We start from the raw sequence: 22,939 nt of genomic DNA, 5'->3' as shown, positions 1-22,939 counted from the left end.
ATTTAGTTGGTTTTCACTGGGATTGAGGGTATGAAAGACTGTAATCTGAGACGTAATGACTAAAGCTGTAAAACAGCCTAGACTTTAAAATGCTCTTCTGTGTTATCGTGAGGTATACGAAATTTAAACGCACTTGGATACGTGTATTTAGCAGGTATAGTTATATTAGTTGTATTTCACTCGTGTCTGCTGCTAGTCTTTATTTCTGTTTTAGGTCTTTGAAAGTTAAACTGTCGCCATATGAAGTAAACATATACATAAATAACACGCCAATAAAATTAAACTAGCTTCTCGCTCATAGAGGTGAGTGCACCCCATTTTACCAATAGAACCCCAAAGGATGTTGTGCACATGCGCGTTGTGCAATCTACCGGAGCGCGAGAGGTAGGGAAGGCAGTTCTAATGGCGGAGAATGTTCGGTCGCCTTTTGACTACCGGGAGCCACCGACCCTCGACAGCGACGGGGATGGAAGCAAACCGCCGCCACCACGGGGGTGAGTGAGACCGGCGAGCCTCCGGTTTGTGGCCGCGAGCGATCCTTTTTTCTCAGCGGAGATTTGTGAGCAAAATGCAACGCCGTAGACGCACGCGCCGTGCGCGTCTCTTTAGTTACCATTAGAAGCCCTTTTTTCGCGTGCATGATTTCAGCGTAATATTGCAGAAAACGGGGAATGGAAAGTGATTTTCGTTCAGCTGCGGGTTGCAGCTGGTGTGCCCGGCGAAGGTGCATCTCTCCCCCATCCAACCCGCTGTGCATTTAAGCGCCATCCTTTTATTTTTTGAGATTTTGACGGGACAGAAGTACCAACGTTAGCCGTTGGAAGCTAACGGGGCTAGCCGTGGTTTAGCATTAATGTTAGCATGTCCTCAACAGGAGCCGTCAGCTGTGTAACCCAGACTGTCAGTTATATCTCTCCCTCTCCTCGGTAACGTCAGTCATATGATTTCTTAGACTGAACGTATTATTCAAAGACAATGTCGTTCAGCTCTCAGCACTTCTCGAGTGCTCAGCTGCTGTAGATCATGACTCGTGGCTTGTGTGGTGTAAGTAAACAAAGTTGCTGACCGCGACCAAAATGCCCCCAAAAACACTTAACTGTCACCGTGCTCAGTGAATTAGGCACGCAGTGTTTTGCTAATCATGCTTCTTTTTTTTCTTTTTTTTGGTCATTTCCTTTTTACAGACTGACGTGATTGCTTAAAGGGGTGGGGCCATTTTTGATTAATAAGTGTAGTGTTAAGCCTCACAATAGCTGTGCAGTAGATCAGGGTTTGTTAATCCTCTCCAATGATCACCTCTTCTCTGCATTTTTATTAGTTAGCCACATGATGTAAATCCAGTAGTATTTGAGTAGACTGCATGAGATTATTTTTCCGTTGAATGCAATGATCTATTTGTTTGTAGAACAATAACTTAAACACAAATATGTCCCTATGAAGCTTATATGTTGTCTTATATTAAACTTATAGGGACATAATGCAAGAGATTTTCTGGGAAGTAGTTTGGAATTGGTCTCCAGCAGCTTTGACGCCATGCTTTTTTACGTGTGTGTGTGGGGGGTTGTTTTTTGTTTTAATACTCTTGGCACCATCTGCAGCACATGTTCACATCAGTGCTTAGCAGGTGGTGGTGCAGAGTCCAGAGGGGTCAGATAATTTCTAAATGGGCGACAACTACCACCGTGAGGACTTCCTGTTTCATTGAGGGTGCTGGCAAAATTGTGCAGAATGAGTTGAGCCTTCTGAAGCTGTAGACCTACAATGTAATCTAATGTTCACGATGCGATTTTTAAAAAATCTGTTAGTTTTCAGTGTAAGGCCATTGCCGTTTTAATTTCACACAAACTAGCAGCAGCCACGAAATAATAGTTACGGTCCACCACCACAGCAAGCTGGGTATTTAAACTTCTAATGTGCATGGTAATTTGTGTAGTCACACTCCCAATGATTGCAAATTGTGTTTATCTTTCACAATCGATGAGTCTTTATCCAAACAATCAACACACTTTACCAGGCTGCCAGCATTTTAAAGGCAAAGTAACCTTTCCTGTAAGAAAAGAAATAATAATAAAAAAGAATAACATTCATAGTTTTTAATAGAGCAGGGCGATATGGCCAAAAATATTTATCACGATATATATTTGAAAATTTGCGATAACGATATAATCGACGATATAATTGATGCGAGACAAAATACAACTCCACAACATTACTAGCGCAAAAAGACAACCTTCCATTTATTTTCACTTAAACAAGAAGCTGGTTTTTATGTACATTAAAGCTTTATAAAAATGTAACAGTGCAAATGCAAATTCCTTGCTGAAAGTTTAACCAAAAGGCATTTCCAGTAGAAATGGGCTGACATATCCTGAGCATAACCATGTATAATATCCACTGAAGTTAAAAAGAGGTGCTTTGCAACATTAAACTGCAGTGTGCAGTACGCATTTTTCAGACCATAAGGTGCACGGGATTATAAGGCACATTAAGCGAAACAAAGCAGTCAGATAAATCAAACTTTATTAAACTCATTCTTCTTGCTTCCTCCACTTCTGTACCATTGATTCATTAATGTTGAATTCTCTGGCAGCTGCTCTATTCCCATGTTGTTGCAGTATATTAATGACTAACCTCGTATTGTGGATGGATTATCTCAGTTGTTCTCCTGACTGAAGTTTGGTCCGTTTACAGTATCCTGCCATGCGATTGCATTTGTTTCTAACCATGAAGAACCTTCACGTTAACTTTTATAAGTGGAAAAGTGTTAGTGTTCGTCCTCCAGCTTCACTGTTTATGTTATGCTAACATAGCTGTGTCGCTAGCGATCACGTAGCACATCATTATATACCAGCTAGCCCAACTTCAGTAACCCTACAAACGTCACTGCTGTTTAGTTTCCTGTCTTCATTTATGTTGGAAGTGATAGCAGAGCTGTACGTTTGATTTTTTTCAGAAATCTCTCAGTCAGAACATGCAATATCATGCTTAGGTAACTAGCGAAACTAGCGAGCTAACTTCCGCTAGCTTCCTGCTAACTTCTAACTCCGTTAAATGTAATAACTTTTGTTTTCATGGATGCCTGGAAGTTAAACTTCATAGTTACACCTGGTAAAGCAGCAATGCTGATCGTTTTATTAAAGATGAAAGAATTTAGACAGTTTTTAACTCTAAGTGATGCTGCAGTGTTGTTTGACCTGAAGGATACGGAGTTTAGGACCCAGATTACTCCCAGATTTAAGAGCATCTTAGTCCGACAAATATGACAATAACAACGGCCGCTTGCATGTTCTGCAAAAAAATGTGCTTTGTTGTGTATCTGACGGACAAACACCAAACCAGTTCCACATCACGGAAGTTGCACCATTTTTACAAACCAATTCTGGTTCATCTGTTTCACTCAACAATCGGCCATGTGCGTATGAAAACAAAGGCACTGCGCATGCGCGTTTTACTCCCATTCTATCGCGATATTTCATTTTCCTATCGTTGCCTAACATTATACCGGTATTACCGTGAATGGTATAATATGGCCCAGCCCTAGTTTTAAATTAACGTTCAGACATATAGTCAGTGTTACATCCATCTACAAATATTATTTTGTGTGTAAATAATTGTATTTTTTTCACCATGTAGGTGAATTGAAGTCAAAGAGTCAATGTAACTGGGTTCATCGGAAGTGAACAGGTTCTCCATAGGTGAACTCTGTTGATATAAGAGGTTATAAGTTTCTAATGTTTGTGAAATACATTAAAGATTTCTTTAGCAAATCACTAATTATATAGAAGTGTTATTTATAAAGACAGCAGTCAGTACAAACGTTACTGAACATATATGTTGTCCTGTAAAAACAAGTACACCTTTACGCCTTCCACGCCTCCTGACAACCGAGGATGCAAGTATCTTATAGTTTAACTCTTTTTGGGAAGTCCTGCCTATCTGAAGTTAAGAGGCCACCCGAACACATGAGATATCATTGGAAAGGCCAGGATGTCCTCCTTTGAGCACAGCAGAACTTTTCAGGGTAGCTCAAATAAGTCAAAAGATATAGACCAACAGAATGGCTCTTTTTTTTTTCTCTCTCTGCATGATAATTGTATAAAATGACAGAAAAGGTTCTGGTAGCTTACTGCCCCGGGTGTCTTGAATCTATACAACATAGTGTTTGATTTTTTTTTCTTTTTAACCAAAGCCCGTCTATAACTGAAATGGAAGTAGTAGACCTGTTTTATTTAATCTGTAGTAGATAGCGGAGAAACATGAACTTCTGTCATTTAGTTGTTTATCTATGACTTAACCACCTTGGTGTAGTATGAATGATGATGGCGGTGGAGACTTTATCAATAGGAAAAGCTGAAAAAAGATTAAACATTACAGCTAAAAGGTCAAAATCTAAGCACTCCTTCACATTTTCTAAAGCGTTCCAGTGGGCCAGATTGGAGTCTGGTCAGTTCTGGCCCTGGGCTTTAACGTTTGACATCCTTGATCTACAGGCCTCAGTTAGCATGTTAAATATTAAAGTTCATGACAGTGAGCAATTAGAAAAAACTGAATAAGTATGGCTTGTTGGAAAAGGTTGCTAGGAGGAAGTCTGTTTTCTAAAAGGAACATGTTTACAAAGTTACATCTGAGCAAACCATAAGACTTCTGGAGCGATATCCTTTGGCTAGTTTAGACCAAAGTGCAGATGACCTCTTACCAGCTGTCAGCAGAGTGGTGGAGGGGTGATGATTTGGGTTTTCTGTGCAGCCACATAACTGAACAGCTTGTAGTCATTGAGTTAACCACGAGCTCTCTGTATACCAAAGTATTCTTTAGTCAGATGTGAGGCTATCTGTCTGACAGCTAAAGCTTGGCAGAAACTGGGTCGAGCAGCAGGACAGTGATCTCAATCACAGCAGCAAATCTACAACAGAATGACTGAAAAACAAAAGAATTGAGGTGCTGCGATGACCCAGTCAGAGTCCAGACCTCTACAAAACTGAAATACTGAAGCGAGACTCGAGCATAAACAAATGCCTCCAAACCACAATGAACTGAAGCTACGCTGTAAAGAAGGCTGGACCAAAATTCCTGATAAAATCATGGAGAACACAATTCCTTCAAGCTGAGGTGGTTCTTTAAGCTGTTCAATCATGGTGTTGTACTATATTAGAGTTTGTTTGGTTGTTGTTGTTTTTCTTTTTTAAACTACGTCAATCTCAAAATTCAATGCTAGTCATGCCAAACAAATTTAAATATGTTTGGTAGGGTTTAGTACAATTTTCTGTGATACTTGTATGTATTTGTGTTTTTAAAGCATTTGTTAGATCACAATATCTAAACTTTGGGCATTTGATGAGACAGATTACTGATTCAGTACCAGTGTTGAGCTAGTACAATATATTCCTCATTGAGGAGACTGGGGATATTTCAATGTATGTGATGACATCAGGCTTGACTTAAACACTGCATTCCTAACTTTATAAAACAAAATGTAGAAAATTGAATATTTATTAGTAAAATAATTATCGAAAGCACACATTTTATTTTTTATTATTAACCTAATTTATTAGAACTGGTCTCATTTCAGCTCAGCTGTAAAGATTTTACCACATCCTCTTGCCACTTAAAGTCAGACTAGTTTACTCTTTTCCCTGCTGACACTATGAGTGCACCTGCTTTCACACACACACACACACACACACACACACACACACACACACACACACACACACACACGTAGAGTAGAGCTGAGATGTATTAACATGAAGTTGAGTTGACAACTAAATATTAAGTTACAGTAAATGCAATATAAAAAAAATTCCACACAGATGTTGCATCAACATAACGAGAGTGACAGCGAGTCAGAGCGCGAGAGAAAGAGAGGTGCTGACAGGGAAAGTGTTGACATCAGTCGTGCCAGCTCACTCAGCCACAATTTGTGGTTAAGTTACAAATGCTGTTGGCTGCACCAGCAGCAGACTGTTTCCTGTTAGCTTCCTTCTTTCCTTGTTTGCTCTCCCACTAGCAGGTGGTGCACTGATGTAGATGTGCAGTGTAGTAAATGCATAAAGTCACAGAATCCATTTTTAATAGATCAACCCACCACTGAAGTTTCTAGATCCTGCTCTAGTCCTCATCATATATCCCAAAAAAAATTTTTAAAGTCACAAGTTTAAAATGGTTTTCTTATCACTTTTTACCACCGTGACTAGTTAAGTAGGTCATCCACGTGAGCATACACCTGTATTGCTTTGCTGCAGGTACACATGATCACTTTGTTTGCTCTGCGATCCATTCCCGTGTTTATACAAAGTCTTCATGTGAGTGTGCTGGGTTTTTTTGTTTGTTTGTTTGTTTTCTAAATGAAGACCTGACTTTGTTTCTACAGCCGTGTGTGTGGGAGGAAAAGGAAGGGAACACCTGTAAAGGTGTGTGACCGAGCATATGTGACAGAAGATGAAGAGGAGGAGAGCATGTCAGAGCACAGCTACAGCCCCGGTAAATGTGAAGACTCACACAATGTGTTTGCCACCTGGTGTTGATGTGTTTTTGTCCACTGATACCTAGGTGAGAGAAAGAAAATGTTACTTTCCAAACCTGTGAAGTGATAACAAGTGTGAGTGGAGCTATTATGCTAATTTCCAACTCAGATGACCCAGTATATAACAGCTTGTTTCAATCTGTTTTCTTTTACTTTAAAGGCAACCTCCATTTACTGCTACTTTCTTTTTTCTTTTCTTGCTGATTGGATGTCCCTCAATTTTTAGCAGCAAGTGGGTGGGGATTCTGTATCCACAACCAAAGCTATGTAGCTGAGAGGACCTTGTTATGGATAGCCTTTAACGGCATACAGAGCCAAGCATAAAAAAAAAAACAAGCTTCAGGGTCGTTCTGAGCTCATGCAGACCTGAAGTTTTGAAACTTGCCATGCTTAATAAACGAATTCACCATTTTAACATTGTGTATATATGGGAAAAGGAATATGGAGAAGCATAATGGGTCCTATTTAAAACGTTTACTCTGTCCCAGGTGATGGCCAGTACCCTGAGGGTGCAGAAGACCGCCTCCCTCCACCAGGGAGTCCCTACTACCTGCCTGACCCCACTCAGCTCTGGTAAGTAGGACCCTCACCACTTTGCTCAGATGATCTTTGAGGGGAAAAAAAGACTCATGTGGAGCTAGCCACACCTGCAAGCTAGCGCAGTGTCACAGAAAAGGAAAGTTAATTCTGTAGGCAGAAAGTTTCAAGAGAGGTGCTAAATTGAGTTTGTTTTTTCGCTGACGAAAAAGCAAGGCTCCTACATTCATCAACCTCAGAACATTCATATGTGCTTTTCATTGTCATTTTGAAACCACACACATGTAAAGACGTGGAGCCACGTAGGGGTACAGAGGCTTCAGAAAGTCACTGAAATGGAAAAGAGGCAGAGAGCTGCAACTTTCTGGTTCAACTGTAAAGGAAAGTTTCATTATATGAAAGGAAATTGCTAAGTTGGTTAGGCCATTCAGATGGTGATTTTACACCAAAAAAACCAAACTGTGAGGTTGATGATTTGTAAGTTTTTATGTGCATCCATGTGTTTTGCTTTTTTTGAAATTTCCCACTGAATGATAGTCATGTTCAGGCCTGTGAAGCAAGCAGTGTACCTGTATAAATTAGAGATGGACCGATCCGATATTACGTATCGGTATCGGTCCGATACTGACCTAAATTACTGGATCGGATATCGGAGAAAAATAAAAAATGTAATCCGATCCATTAAATATCACGAAAGCACCTCACAAAACTTGCAACACGCCGTAACTCACCTCAGAACGTTAGCACGTCGGAGCAGTATGCATCACGTGATAGAGCGGCTGTGGCATGCGGGACCTGTCGGTGGTCTGGATAGCATGTGGAGCTTCGCTAGCAACCCGGCATTTCATCTCCGACAAAGTTATCCCGAGAGAAGTAAAGCAAGTGTGTAAGTTCATCTCTGAATGTAAAGCATTCCTGCGTTAAGCTTAACGAGCGACTGCCTCTCGCTCTCCGGCTGCTACTTCAATCATGAAACTGCTTAACGATCAGCTGATCGGCTTTTCTGTCGCGAGTCCGTGTCTCTAGTTTGCTTTTGGCCCACTTTGCACCAGAAAGAGGAAACCAGCGGCTGAACAACAGCAGCACGTTTAAGCTTGATCAGCTGTTGTTAGAATGTATTTAATATTACTTTCTACACCAGGATCTTTTTCTATGTAGCTGACGCTGGTAACTGTGCAGGGGCGGATCTAGCAAAGTTTAGCCAGGGGGGCCGATAGGGCATTAACAGGGAAAAGGGGGCACAAAGACATACTTTTCTTTCTTATTCTCATTTAAAATGTCTAGCTTTTAATAAATAATTATCTGACACCCAAAGTTTTAATTTGATGTAAAATGAATAGAAGTCAATTACTGTATATAGTGACTATTAAGTCTAATATATATACCCTAGTAAGCTATAGTACTTTTTCCTTTGGGAAGGTACCATCTGTGCCGTCTGCAATTTTGTTGAAGAAAGATGTTGAATCTATTTAATATTTCTTGAAAAATAATTGATTTCTGTGCATTTTTTTTCACACTGCATCAAATTAAGGTTGATTACGTCGATTAAGCATCATGAGGTGGAGTGTGAGGGGTGGTTCCCTATTTTTTATTTATTTATTTTTGTTGTTGCTGGGAGTTGGAACCCTATTAGTTAGGTTGCTTAATATTTACGCTAAGTACTCTTTAAAATACCAGAATAGGGAGGATGGTGTAGGTTTAAGTTTATTAGATTGATCAGTATTGCTGAACTATGAAATATTTTTTTTTGCATACAGGTATAACAGAATAGCTTTAGTGTAGTTGTTGTTTTAAACTTGAGTATGAACTTATACAAAATGCAGCAAGATATTTAAAAAACAGTTTTGTTGATTAAAAAACACTATATCGGATTCATATCGGTATCGGCAGATATCCAAATTTATGATATCGGTATCGGTATCGGACATAAAAAAGTGGTATCGTGCCATCTCTAGTATAAATATAACTGCAGAGAAAAAATAACTAAACTGGCTTTAGCATAAACATGTGACTGATTTTTATTAATGCACCACACTCCCAGCAGATACCATATTCATGTTGACGCAGGTTGGTTTTATTGTGGCCTTCTTGTAAAACACTTTCGGTTGATTAACTGGAGTAATGGCTAAGCAGGGCTCTAGAGTGCGACCAATTTGGTCACAAATACGACCAAATTTTTCAGTGGTGCGACTAAAAAAAAAAAAATATTTGGTTGCACCTGTGAGACCAACTGTTCGGGTAGGGAAAAAAAAAAAAAAAAAAAATCTGCAACCTTCCCTGTGGTCAACAACAGACACACATTATGCCCCTATCGTGGACTAAACCAATCAGAGATAGTAAGGGGCAGGACCTCTCTGATTGGCCGTGGTCCAGTTGAAAGTGCAGGTGGAAGTGGGAGGTGAGTAGCTTGAATAAAGCGATATCAATTCATTAAATCCTGAATCGACTTTTAAATATAACTGTGTTTTGCCAGAAACGCCAGATTCTCAGATTAAAGCTCACAAAACCATTTCAACAACAACCAAACAGCAAATGAGAGCAGGTACACGGATTCCACACAAAGACGTAAACACAGAACGGACCGACGCATCAGAATCAACTTTGTCTTTCTCGGCTTTCTCACCCGACGGCCCGTAGACGGACACGCTGTCGGAGCTTGCGGTTCTGATGCGTCCGGTCCGCGCTGTAATTACGTCTTTTTGTGCTGATTCTGAGCTGCAGGTTTTGTCTCTCTCCAACCAAAATTCACCGAGCCAGCAGCAAAAGAAGCAGCAAAAGAAGCAGCAAACTGCGCTTCACATTTGATCAATGTCGTCGTGAATTTTGCTGTTTTGCTTCCACGACTATTAAAATCACACTCCATGCACAGCTAGCTCTCTCTCTGTACTTCAAGAACAGTTTCCCGTCTCCAATCTCTGTTTTCTGTATTATTCATTTGCTTATTACCCACCAGTCTACCGTTGTTTACAGCGCTGCTGTCTTTTCTTTTCTTTTTCTTTTTTTCACTTAAATGACCTCGGACAAGAAAGCCTATTTTTTCTGTTGTTCAATACTGAAGAAATTTAAACTTTATATGCAGAACATTGTAGAATATTTTTAAGGTTATCTGCTATAAAAAGCCAGACCAGGAAAATCTCCTTCATGTTTTTCTGTGTTTTATTCTCAGTTACTTTCACACAAAGGCATCTGCTGTGATGCTCACAATTCTGATGAAGTCAGTACTGATAAATGATCAGAGTTATAATATTTCTGACTATCTGAGGCTAAATTGAATCGAATCGGGACTTTGAAAACCGGAATCAAATGGATTATAGAAATCAGTGATGATACCCAGCCCTAGTGAGCAGTCTAGGCACGACAGAAGTGGATGTAGCTGTAATAGGAAAAGAACTATTGCTAACTTTTCTGTTAAGTTAAGGCCTGATCCTTCTGAAATTCATAGCCAGTGCTCTGACACGGTGTCATCAATCTTTGAATGCTGAAAAAGCACAGTGTATCCAGAAAAACACATTATATTATATAAATTATTATAAAATTTGTGTGCGCCTAACTTTTGTGCCGGTACGCCTAACTTTTTAAAGTTAGGCGTACCGGTACACCCATGGCAAAAAGTTAGTCTAGAGCCCTGCTAAGACTTGTTGAATTGTTTTGATTTGTTCAAGCCTTTATGTGGACCACTTGTGTTTAAATCAAGTGTGACATCATGTTTTCTAGTGTGCCAGAGTTGGGGGAGGAGGGGGGAAGTGGTGTTCGAGGACCCGTGCTCTTCCACCCTCCGCCAAACTGCCGGATTCGAGAAGTCCACTGCGGAACCCAGGTGCGATTAGTTGTCATAGCGATCCGAGACATCGCCAAAGGGGAGGAGATCACAGTGGACTACAGCCTAACGGACTGGGGCGAGAATGCAATGGTGAGTTACCAACTGATGGAAACGTGACATGTTTGGTGTTATTCTGTATTTGTCTCTGGCATGAAAAGATAAAAGCTCAACTGCGACTAGAGCCTTCTAAGAGTTTTCCTTACAATTGTTCTGTGTCATAGACCCCTGTTGCTATGAGGTGACAGTCCATAATCAAGCTTTAAGCCCTAATGCTAAAAGCTACAGATGGTAGCTGTGTGGGGAATTATTTTCCCGTTCATAAACGTGACTGTGTCCTCAGTAGGATCCAGGAGACTCTCAAATGGGCACTGCAGACAGAATGAAGTTTGAAACGATTGAGAGACACACATGAGGACTTTTTTCTTTTTGATTTTTGCCTGTGAACTAAAAAAAAAATACATCTTTTATTTTTTTTTTAATCTGTCCATTTAGGAGGAAGAGGCTGGCCCCCACCCACTATCGCTCTCTGTTTCTGATTACCTTACCCCCTCGTGGTCATTATCGCCCTCTTCCTCCCCACTCACCCACTCTGAACCCAGTGACTCAGACCGGGAGGAGGATGAAGAGGAGGAAGATGATGACGACGACGACGATGATGAAGAAGAGGAAATGGAAGAGATAAGGGGTCGAATGCTTCGGCGCCGCAAGAAACGCAAGTTGCCTGCGGCGGTCAATTCGAAGAAGAAGAATAATGCGCCCACTTCTTCCAGAGGACCTGGGCGCCCCTGCTCCTCCTTCTCCCGCCCGACACCTGTTGCACCCCCACCTAGATCCCAGCCCGCAGTCAGTTCTCTGACACCCCCAACCACTAACATAAACAATAACATCAACATAAACATCGGCAGTTCTAGTAGTCCCACGGTGAGCCGGCGGCAGCACTGCCCGTACTGCGGCCGGCACTACCGATCCCTGGCACGCCACCTGGAGAAGCACCACGCCAACCAACCGGAAGTCAGAACAGCCATGGAGCTGGCTCACCTCCACACGCACAGCTCTTCAAATGGCAGCGCCTCGCAACCCCACCCCTCTTCATCCTCCACCTCTGCTACTCACAGTCATTCCTTTGCAGTCCCTCAGTCATCCTCCTCCAACCCAACTCCCCCATCTCTCTTCCCCAGGGAGAGGGAATCACCTGCCACCCGTTCGAGCACAGGCGCCGTCTCGTTCTCCCTTTCGCTTTCACCAAATGCTTCGGCTCAGCCTGCAGCTGCTAAGAAAGCACCCAGCTTACCACTGCCCGCTACAAAACCCCCAGCACCCCCGATGGTGCCCCGGGTAAAGAGTCCGTCACCTCCGCCACTGTCTACCCCCAGAAGGGGCCGGAGGATGAAGAAAGAAAAGCATGAAGAACAGCAAAAAGTCGAAGTGGAGAGTCCAAGAAATCAAGAGGAGTTAGTTCCACCTCCTACACCGGACCCAGACATCGATCCAGATGAAGAGCTGGAGCTGAGCGCGGAAGGGGAGGACGATGCACCTGAAGAGAAGAATGGAGAGATTGTAAGGTGTGGTGAATTATTGTCTTTTTTCTGCTCTGCTGTATCTGAGTGTTTTTATGTTTGAGGTTTTTTGAAAGTTGGTTGAGATTCAACTGTTAATTTAAAAGCATGTTTCTCTTTCTTCCCTTTCCAGCACACACAGACATCACATGTCTCCACTACTCTCCTCCCTTTCTTGCCTGGTCCTGTATCTCCGTCGTCAGCAGCACTCCTCCTTCCTTTCTTTGACTCGTTCTCCTCATTCTGCCGAGGCCTGGCGCCTGCTCTGCCACTCCAGCCTCTCTCTGCTCATCCTCTACAATCGCCACCGAGAATGCGAGGTGGCCAAGCTCACTATCCAGGACTACCGTAACCGCATCACCCCTCAGCCCAACGCCAGCAACAGCTCCCCTTCTGGCATGGAAGCTTTCCTGTCCCCCTTTGAGCGCCAGGTCTTGTGTCATCTCCCACGGGCTGGTGTCTTAGGCAAGCGAGGGCGCATTCAGCCACTAATTCTCCCGCCACACTGCGAATCCTGCCTCGACCTGCTTCTTCGAACCAGCCCCAACGTAGGGGTGGACCCAGAGAGCCCCTACGTCTTCTCCCGGCCCTACCACTCCCCTGCTACCCCACTCCGTGGCACAGACCTCCTGAGAAACCTGGCTCGAGCCAGTGGTGCTAAAAACCCCGGAGCATTAACGGCAACACGAGTGCGGCGACAGGTTGCCATCCTTACCCAGCTGCTACTGCTGGAGGAGGGTGACACCCAGGGAGGAGCCATCAAACGGCTGGAGGACTTCCTGGAGCACGAGTACCACGTGATCCAGAACTGCTCCACTATCATACGAGACCCAGCACTGATGGGTCGTGTGGGTCGAGTCGTTCTCTATGGAGAGAGGGAGGGAGTGCTTTTCAGAGGGATGAGCCTGCAGCACATCTGCCTCGAGTTGGACGGTAAGGAAACCCTTTTTTTTTTTTTTTTTTTTTTAACTTAATTTTTTTTCTATTCAGTAGAAATGATTGAGTGTTTGAGGAGTGTTTGCCCATCAACGTCTATTTAATGCATGAATTTCTGTCTTCCTTTTTTTTTCTTTTCTTTTTTAAAATTTTTTTTAGAAAGTTCAGTGAACCCTAATTTCACCGGTTAAGAGTGCAGCTTTCATGGATTTAAAACAAACTAGTGCAGCTAGATGGCACTAGAGGTTAATATGAAACTTGGCGGGGGAGGGGGGGTTGTTTTTTAAACAAGGGTAAAGAATTGTCAGTGTGTTTGAGTGACTCAGGGAAATGTAGTGTGCTCATTGAATAAAATAAGAGTATCAATGGAACTCCGGCTCATCTTTAAAAAATGAGCATCAGCCAGCTGCTGGTTAGCTTTGCTTTGCATAAAATCAACAGGGAAAACGATTAGCCAGTCATTATGCTATGTTATGCTAAATCAAACACCTGCTGGCTGGCTCATTTTAAAAACTTGAATAATGTAAATTGTAGTTCTAAAAATGCAAAGTAGTTACTGAAATTTCATTTTTAAAATGTATTCAGTTATTTTCATGCAACATTATTTAAATACTGTAGTCTCCAATTTAAACTGCAACACACCCATGAGAGGAAGTTTACAAATCCGAGACCCATTTTAAGCCCTCGAGAAAAAACTTCATCATTTTGTCTGAGAAGAACATTTTACAACTTTGAACTTATTTATTACCATTTGAAGTAACATTAACCGTGTGGTTGAACAGTTTTGCTTTGCTAGTACGTTTGGATAACTAACCTCTGTTTGATCTCTTTTCATGCAGTCATGTCTGGCAACTCGGCAGATTCCTTCTCAGAAGATTCTGAGGCAGAGGAAGTGAAAGAGGAAATTAAAGAGAAGACAGAGGTCACGGTGAAAAAGAAGGGACCGGGCCGACCTCCGCGGAAGAAAAAGGCGCCCGTTCCATCACCTGTCGTCAGCCCGTCTTTAGCTAATGCCCATAAGAGAAGAAACATTCCACCTAAATCAGGTAAAATCTGTCATCATTAGTGCGTGACCTCACAAACATCTGTGTTAATACTTCAGTCATTAAACCGTGTCACTCCTCTGCCTCGGTCACACAGGGAAGCGCGGCGTCCTGAAGCGTCCCTGGTCAGAAGCCGAGCGTGTAGCAGTGGAGACTCACCTGAAGAGAAACCTCATGGAACTGCGCGTCCCTGCGAAGGCGGACTGCGAACGATGCCTCGAACTCTGCCCTCTGTTGGTGAGCAACCAGCGAGACTGGAGGGCGATCAAGTTCTACGTCCACAACCGCATCCAGCTGCTGAAGAAGCAGGGGAGGAGGGAGAGCGCGGCTGCAGTCTGCTAGGGCCGAGCGCTAGCAGGACAGATATCATAATGTAAAAACCACCAGCAATCACAATGAAGAGGAAAAACTCTAGATCACGATCGGACGCAGTTTCTCTTTCCCCTTTATTTTTATTTTATTTTTTACATGGGTGCCGTACTCTGAAGTATAGCTGCATTCCCCGTCTCTGGTCATATGGGAGTAGTGTAATAACAATGAGTAAGCTAAGAAGACAGATGGGTTACTCCAGTTAAGGATGATGAGTGTACTCGGTGTTGCGGATGCCCGGTGTCTCTTTTTTTTTTTTTTAATGTCTTTTCAAGCGGTTGTACAAAAATGTACTTTTGTGTGAATATGCATTGAAACACAACGAATGATTTTTTTTTTTGTATTATTTTATTATTTTTTTTTAATGTCATTTTGCTTTACTACAAAACAGTGGCAAGCGAGTGAGTGTAACGGAGAGAGAGAAGAAACAAGCAACAAAGGTCTGTGACTACAGCAGGTAGTCCTTGGTCCAGCATTTCTTTCCACTGAAGGCTGAAGACCAAACATGAATGTGTAAAGCTTTGGAAGAAGAAACCAGTGGTTCTGATCTTTATAACTAGACTACATGTCATGTGAAAAAAATGTATGAAACTGTATAGTTTGTGTTTGATACTGACTGACGTTGTTCTCCCAACTCATGGCTCCCACATGAAGAGTGTATTAAAGTATTCTTCAAAATCTCGGACCATGATGCACCTGTGAAGTGTTTTTTGCAAACCTCTGTACCATGATCATAGTCGAACTAGTATGTATCAAGGCACGCCTGAATTTATTGCGTAACATAATTTTAAAAAAATAATTGTATTTCAAAATCAACATATGGTCTTATTCACAATGTAAATACTTACTAATCTATCAAAGTATGCAGTAGTGATTACAAAGTATTGTGTTATTGTGTACATACTGTAAATACTATCTGTACTTATTAAAGTGTATGACATTTTGCTGTGTTTTCGTAAACTGGTTTGTGTAAGCTGAAGACAAGAAAAATGAAATGACAAATTTTCTCATCCTGTATCGATTTTGTTTATTTAAAAAAAAAAAAAGAGGCAGTTCTGCAAAATGTCAACATTATCAAACAAAATGCACATCAATCTTTTACATTGTTTTACAAACACAACGAAAAATATCAGAGCTTTGCAGTACACAAACAACATGTTGTCAGGTACACTGCTTTCTGATTAGTATTCAAAATGCATGCTAATTACTGTAATGCTTAATTCAGAGTATTTGAAAGGCTATTCTATTTACATATGCATACCATCAAAACTTGACAACAATACAAAGACCACTACAGTAGTGACCCATCACAAAATTTAAAATGGAAAGTGATCTAACACATCAGTACACCCTCACCCCCACACCAAAAAAGAAACTTAAAAATGGTCATGTGATGCTAACAAATCTTATAGCTACTGCACAAGCAACACATGTCCTAATCACAGTATAAATAAAACGAGATGGTGTTATTGGCATACAAATACACTCGGTATACAAAGTAAAACACGCAACATCCAACATTGGTTCCACATTAAGACGAGAGGGGTTTGAGAACAACTGTAAAACTAACCAAGCCACAGACACTGCTGCAATCACAGTATCCTACACACTTGGGTATAAGAAGAAGGTACTGAGTGATACTAACTACTATGTACAGATCTGTGGTATTCTCCAGGATCAATTATTGTGCTCTGTGTTACCACAGGGTCAGCTTTGTCAACAACCACAGTAATCATTGCATCACTGAAACACTGTCAGATACTGATGGCTGGATGTGTAGTGTTCTCTGTTTGTATTAATATTTTTGGTAGTATTTTACTATTTTGTCGTATTTTTGGTTTGTAACAGTGATAAACTATCAATGATCAGTTATTGATAAGCTAACCCTGTGGTATTTGTGTTAGCTTATCAAGAATCATAATTTATGGCACTATCGTCATCATTACGCACATTAACTGTTGTTTCACACAAGTTGGAGATGCAAGGCAGTGACCTCACATTCCAGGATTTTATCATTTAGGGAATATCACAAAGGTAAGGAGCTTTTATTCCCAGGATGATGATAAGAAAGTTTGCCCTCTTTACCACTGGCAGAAGCACAGTAACACACTGCAAACAGAAATAGTCCATTACCTGTGTATAGAATTTTAGAGCAGCCATTGTTTTAGTTTACAAAAAAACCTCCACAGCACTACTCATTTTGTTTATCGTATTTTGCTTCCACTTGGAATCGAATGTGTTAAAGGCATAAAGGTTTTCTTTCTTGTTTGCCTGCCTAAATTTTAATAGATATTATTTAACTTTTTTAACCATGAGCAAGAAATTCATAGTTTCAATTGTATTTACATAAAATGATGTTGCAGCCATGGAGTTTGAGTTAATATGACCTCCAAATTTTTAAACGGTATAAATAACCTGAACATGAGACAGAATTGATGGATTTAATGTCTCAGTAAGTCAGTATAAAAGTAATGTGAGGTCATTCGTTACTTTTCCCATAAAAACAAAGAAAATGTTTCAGCTTGTACAGTTTTCCTTACTTACAATATTAAGTTTCAGTCTTGTTCTCAACTGATTCTGCACAGTTTCCTTCATCACCTGTTTGACTCTGTACTTCCCTCTGTACCACCTCCATAACTGATGTGTCACCTTTTCCAGGGTTAAATAATGGAAAGATGTCACCTTTGAATGTAGCCGTGAAAGATCCAATTAGTGTTTTCTCTTCTACATTATAAAATGAAAGCTCACCACTGTCACGATCCAAATACACACCGACCGTCTCTGGTCTTGAATGGAAAGGTATTAAAATCTCAGGTTGTGTGCTAAACTGAAAACTATTTGCTCTTTTGGGAGACGAAGACAGAAACCAGAAACCATTCGATGTGTTTGGAAAAGATGTGGATGAATTACTGGGGATTCCAGCTGCACTTGTAACTCCTACCCACCAGGACTGTTTGATGTCTGTGTTAATTCTCCTCATAGAAACCTCCCAGTAGTGTTTTCCAGAAGAGAAGCCAGATGTTCCTTTGATAGCTGTGACACAGGTAACCATGTCTCCATCAGGAAAAGACTTTCCAGGAAGATCACCTGGGTGGGTGTCTCTCACTTTGTTGCCTGCAACCTTGAGGTATGGGTTGTTTCTGTCCTCAAGTTTAACATTTACTGTTGAAAATTGAATCAGAAAGAGTGACAAAAGTCATGAAAGAGAAAAAACTGTGAAAATGTGAGATTGTCAACAAAATGAATGAAGTTATTACCATAATGATTTCTAGCTTCTGAAATGGACATTGGCTGCACCACTTCTGTGGGGAAATAGAGAATACATGTGTTTATAATATTATGTCCTAATGACATAACCTTCATGTGTCACCGTGATTCTAAGAACAAGGACAGCTTTAGTAACGTCTTACCTCCTGCTAAAAGTTTATCAGTCTCTGTAGAGAAATACAACAAATAGTTTATCTGTATTTTTCGTTTTAATGGAAGAATCATTTGAATCAGATTTCTTTGTCATGTCAACACTGTGCAAATGATTACAGAATGTCTTGTGTAGCTTTCCACAGTGATACTGATGGGTCAGTGTGGGATACTGCAATCCTATAACTTTTGCAATGTAGGAGGTGTATCTGATATCGGATGATCTGATATCCTCGTGTTGGTGTTGCTCCCAGACCATCATGAAAATGTTGTTCCAGGTTCAACATTGCAAGTGACCAATCACATTGTTGTGACGTTATTCTTTTGTGCGCCAAGCCATTCGTGCATTTATGAAATTCCAATGTTGCAAGGACAATATCAATTCTGCTTACTGTTTATTAAAGGGTTACGGTTAGGGTCAGGGTCCGTTGATCGGCGGACAGAGGCGGTTTCACGCAGCTTTAGTACAGTTTTTTGTTTTACGCCGGTTTTTCCCGAAGTCGCAAAAGTATGACGTCACAACATTCTGATTGGTCACTTGCAATGTTGATCCTGGAACAACATTTAGTATGATGATCTGGGAACAACACCAACACGAGGATATCAGATCAACCATCTGATATCTCCATGTTGGTGTTGTTCCTGCATCATCATAAAACTCTAGGTCCAGGATCAAGATTGCAACCAACCAATCACAATGTTGTGATGTCCATTTTTGCAGTGTGGGGGAAAAGAATAAACTGTCTTGGCTTAGATAAAACTCTCTTCTGAAAGACATGACAAGTATTTTGAGTGTTTTACTTATTATTTTTTTCAGTATAACAAATATATTATCAGATTAGCTTTGCTGTTAGCCAAATTTAGGCTACTCCTGTTGGTTTCCTAGTGACAGTTTTTAAAGCATCAGCTAACTTATTGGCTAATGCTAACGAAGTGCTCAGACAATATGATTGGAGACTTGCAATATTGATCCTGGACCAACATTATGATGATGATGTAAGCACAACACCAGCATGGGGATAACAAATCACAGAGAGAATAGGATCCAGGTTGTGTCAGAGGCTGACTTTGCTCCATCTTCAAGCAAATGCATCATTCTTTTATCCCGTTATTACATATATAACAAAACCACAGCTGATGTGAAAAATGATTTGTTCAGTGTGACGTTCTTACCACTTAAGCCGTTCCCTGAAACACAAAATATTCATGTCAGGATTCATTTTCCGCCCGGACACATATTTATATAACTGAGAGCATTAATTTGAACTTGTCGTATGCTCTTTCTTACCATCAATTTGGTCTCTTCCTGATTGGGCGTTCCTCACTGAAACACAAAACAAACATATCAGGATTTAATTTCAGACAGTGAACACTTTCTTATGACAGTGATAACTTTAAAGTGTTATCTATTTAAAGATATTATATAAATATATTGTGTATGTATTCGGTACCTTTCTTTCTGTAGTACATCACTCCCAATGCAGCCAACACTAATGCAGCTACAAGAAGCAGTGCAAAGGCCACCCACCCACCTGGCGAGGACTCTAATAAACAAAAAGCAAGAAATCTTGTATTTCAGCTTTTACTGTATTTACAATCAAAAACAAATAAACATAATATAACTATTACACACACACAAAAAGTCTCTTTACCAGGTTCAAGAGTCTTATGAAGAGTTCCCAGGCTCACTTTGGCCTCCTTTACCTCTTTATCAGAGAGACCCACTGAGCAGGAAGGCTCAGAGGTGGAGGAAAGAAGAAGCCAACTGTGGACTAAAAAAAGTCCAGAAGACAGATTTCTGTACACCAGACTTTGAGGTTTCACATCCTGCTTCTTGTCTGACCAGCGCAGCACAGGCTGTGGATACCAGCCTTCAGATTCACAGCTCACGTTCACCTTGTCATCTTCTCCCCACACTACTGATAGAAAAGGAGGACTTCCCGAAGCTAGATAAAGGGTCCGAGGAGGAAGATGAAGAACATTTTAATGCGACGGTTTAGAGCAAAGCTTTTAACATCATATACATTTCCACCCCTAAGTCACTCACCTGTCACGAGTAGATTAACAGGTGCACTATCATATCCCTGGTTGCTGCTGACATAACAAAAAAAATCTCCTGTATCCTCAGTTGTGACATTCAGCAGCTTCAGGCTCACATCGCCTGATTTCAGTCCGCCTGACGCTGCATCCTTGAGTCCAAATGAGACTCGGCCAACGTAGGCAGGTTCTTGATATTTGAACTTTTTTGACTGGTAGTGCATTACCGGGCTGTCAAAGCGATTAGTACGGTACCAGCGTACCTCCAGCTCCTCTGCATTTTGCTGTGGACTGAGCCAGCACGGCAATGTGACCTGATGGCCACGAGTCCCAGTGACAGGAGACGTGGTGGTAACCACCAAGTTGGTTGAAGCTGTAAGATAAATAACGCTGGCATCATTTATCTTTTACACTGGCAGAGTGGAAAAGATGGTTAAACACAGAAAGATAAATCTTATTATAACGAAGTCAATCAAGTTTCCAGGTTTAGCAAGAGAAGTAACAATAACATGGCTAAACTTGAAAAAATCAGAAACATTAAAGGTATGAGCAGAATCAGACACTGAGATTGTGTGTGTGTGTTTGTGTGCTACTAATCAGAGACTTACTGGGAGCAGCAGTGCAGGAAGATATAAACAGCGTCAGGAGACACAGACCTGTCACCCGTCGATCTGTAAAAAGGGAGGTGACGGAAAATTGTAAGGAGACGTTATAATTTCCTCCCCATAACTCAAATCCAGCAACGCTTAAGAAAACAAGCGTTTAGTGTTGACGGCAGAAAAAAAGGGCCGAGGGCTAGTTCACGATTAGCATGCTGCTAAACGACAAAACAAGTGATCAGTGTCGACCTACCCATCGTGTTTCTGTAGCTCCACCGAGAAATCTCTGTCACACAGTCAGAGATGTGCAGCTTAAAGGGAGGGACGAGAAAACGTGAAATCCAGCAGTCCGGGTAGTCCTTTCTTTCTCTGCAGTTTCTCCGCTGACCTCGATAGCTTGCTGCTTGCATTACTCTTACTTTCACTTTCATTTTCATTTTCGTCGGAGAGGGCGGAGAGACGAGGATTTGAACTCTGAAACAACTTTTATTATATCGATCTCAGGATGTCTGTAAGTACAACGTCTCCCGTTTGGGCCAATCTCAGCGAAACTTTGCGCGAACATCGCCACACATACAGTGATGATTACAATCGCTATGATTTTTTTAAAAAGACTTAATGTGAATCTAAAATGTTTTTGACTTCAGTGTAACGCTACTCTCCGTTTGCGTTTGTTTCACGTGACACGCTCAACGTAGGTTGCCCGTATGTAACTTAACGGTCACCGTAGTTTGTATCGGCCACGTGATTTTGTTTCATGCATCGCTACGAATGACTGCAGACTTTGAAAAAGAGCCGCAGACTGGGTCGATGGCGTGCAGCTCTGTGCCCTCATACAGACTAAAATGGCTCATACCACTTTTTATGTCCGATACCGATATCATAAATTTGGATATCTGCCGATACTGATATGAATCTGATATAGTGTATTTTATAATCAATAAAACAGTTTTTTATGTCTTGTTGCATTTTGTATAAGTACATACTCAAGTTTTAAAAAACAAAACTCCAAAGCTATTCTATTATACCCGTATGCAAAAATACATTGCACCCAAAATATTTAAAGTTCACCAATACTGTTCTTTTTATTTCAACTTTTGGTAGAACTTTAAATCTAAGTATTTTAAGAAATATTCAAAAAGTAATTCAAAATGCAATTCTATGCATATTTAAAAAACTCTTTGGCTCTGGAAAAAAAAAAAGAAGTGCAGTATCAGCACAAAAATAATGTTTATATTCAACAACTTAAAAAACAATAACAACACATTGTAGAATGGACCCTTTTATACTTAAAGCTGAACATAAATTGACACCCAGACTGGAAAGCAGTGCAAATAAATGCAACCATGGCTTCATGACACTCATATTTTATCAAGACGGAAGCTGTTTCTATCACATTTAACCTGAGACTGAATTTTGTCTAATTTCTACACACAGCTTAACACAAGTATAAAAAAAACTTCTTTTTCATAGTTCCTGTTTTTTTAACCACGAAACGGTTTCGTCTGCAACACTGCTTTTTCCAAAGAAAGACTTGAGTCTATCCATTGAACGGTCAGATTTAATAATGACAACGCACAGACCTCTGAGCTGCATATATCGGCTGTAAAGCTTAATGTAGGAATGCTTTAAAAACATTCAGAGATGAACTTACGCACTTGCTTCACATTTCTGGGATAGGTTGCTCGGAGATTAAATGCCGGTTTGGCAGCATGTAGCGAGGCTCCAAATGCTTTCAGTGTGAAGCAACTCCAGACTGCTGACAGGTCTTGCAAAACCAGCGATATAGGATCCATACATTGTTTCTATCCTCTGTTCGGTATGTAGCCCTCTGAATTTTGTCAAATAAATGTTGGGCTTTTCTTTGTTGTTGTTTTTTTTTTATTAAAAAGTCAAAATGTCTGAACGTTTTGTCTGTTTTACTTATAGCCTATAGCACATTTAAACAGCAGAAGTTCACGGACAGTGTTTCAGAGACAGACATTTACATTCCAGGTCTCCAAAAGTCTGTTTTGAAATCAAGGAATTAGCTGAAAGGTGTGTTTTGTTGTGTTAAATAATTGTTGTGGAAAATAAAAAAATTTAGTAGTCGTTTGAATGTG

At 40.9% G+C, this 22,939-nt stretch overlaps 2 protein-coding genes across 2 annotated transcripts; one reads left to right on the top strand and one right to left on the bottom strand.

The window, feature by feature from the left end:
- The first annotated feature begins 330 nt into the window (after nucleotides 1-330).
- Nucleotides 331-16,141, top strand: LOC309702979 (uncharacterized protein). The gene is made up of 8 exons (XM_082527678.1): nucleotides 331-494; nucleotides 6,371-6,480; nucleotides 7,012-7,096; nucleotides 10,775-10,970; nucleotides 11,373-12,442; nucleotides 12,570-13,369; nucleotides 14,212-14,418; nucleotides 14,513-16,141. The coding sequence occupies exons 1-8, from the start codon at nucleotides 352-354 to the stop codon at nucleotides 14,755-14,757; spliced, it is 2,856 nt and encodes a 951-aa protein (XP_082383804.1). The 5' UTR covers nucleotides 331-351; the 3' UTR covers nucleotides 14,758-16,141.
- Nucleotides 16,142-17,306: 1,165 nt separating this feature from the next.
- On the bottom strand, nucleotides 17,307-21,672 carry LOC309702980 (butyrophilin subfamily 2 member A2-like). The gene is made up of 10 exons (XM_082527679.1): nucleotides 21,091-21,672; nucleotides 20,847-20,909; nucleotides 20,249-20,611; nucleotides 19,854-20,147; nucleotides 19,653-19,745; nucleotides 19,490-19,525; nucleotides 19,375-19,389; nucleotides 18,195-18,218; nucleotides 18,042-18,086; nucleotides 17,307-17,946 (listed from the first exon to the last, which is right to left on the bottom strand). Exons 1-10 carry the CDS (start codon nucleotides 21,272-21,274, stop codon nucleotides 17,333-17,335), a joined length of 1,731 nt encoding a protein of 576 aa, XP_082383805.1. The 5' UTR covers nucleotides 21,275-21,672; the 3' UTR covers nucleotides 17,307-17,332.
- Nucleotides 21,673-22,939: the final 1,267 nt, after the last annotated feature.

This window comes from Aulonocara stuartgranti (genome assembly GCF_965226115.1).
Source record: "Aulonocara stuartgranti genome assembly, chromosome: 3".
Taxonomy (NCBI): domain Eukaryota; kingdom Metazoa; phylum Chordata; class Actinopteri; order Cichliformes; family Cichlidae; genus Aulonocara; species Aulonocara stuartgranti.
Note: the sequence above shows the minus strand (reverse complement) of the source record. Positions and strands in the feature narration are given on the sequence as shown.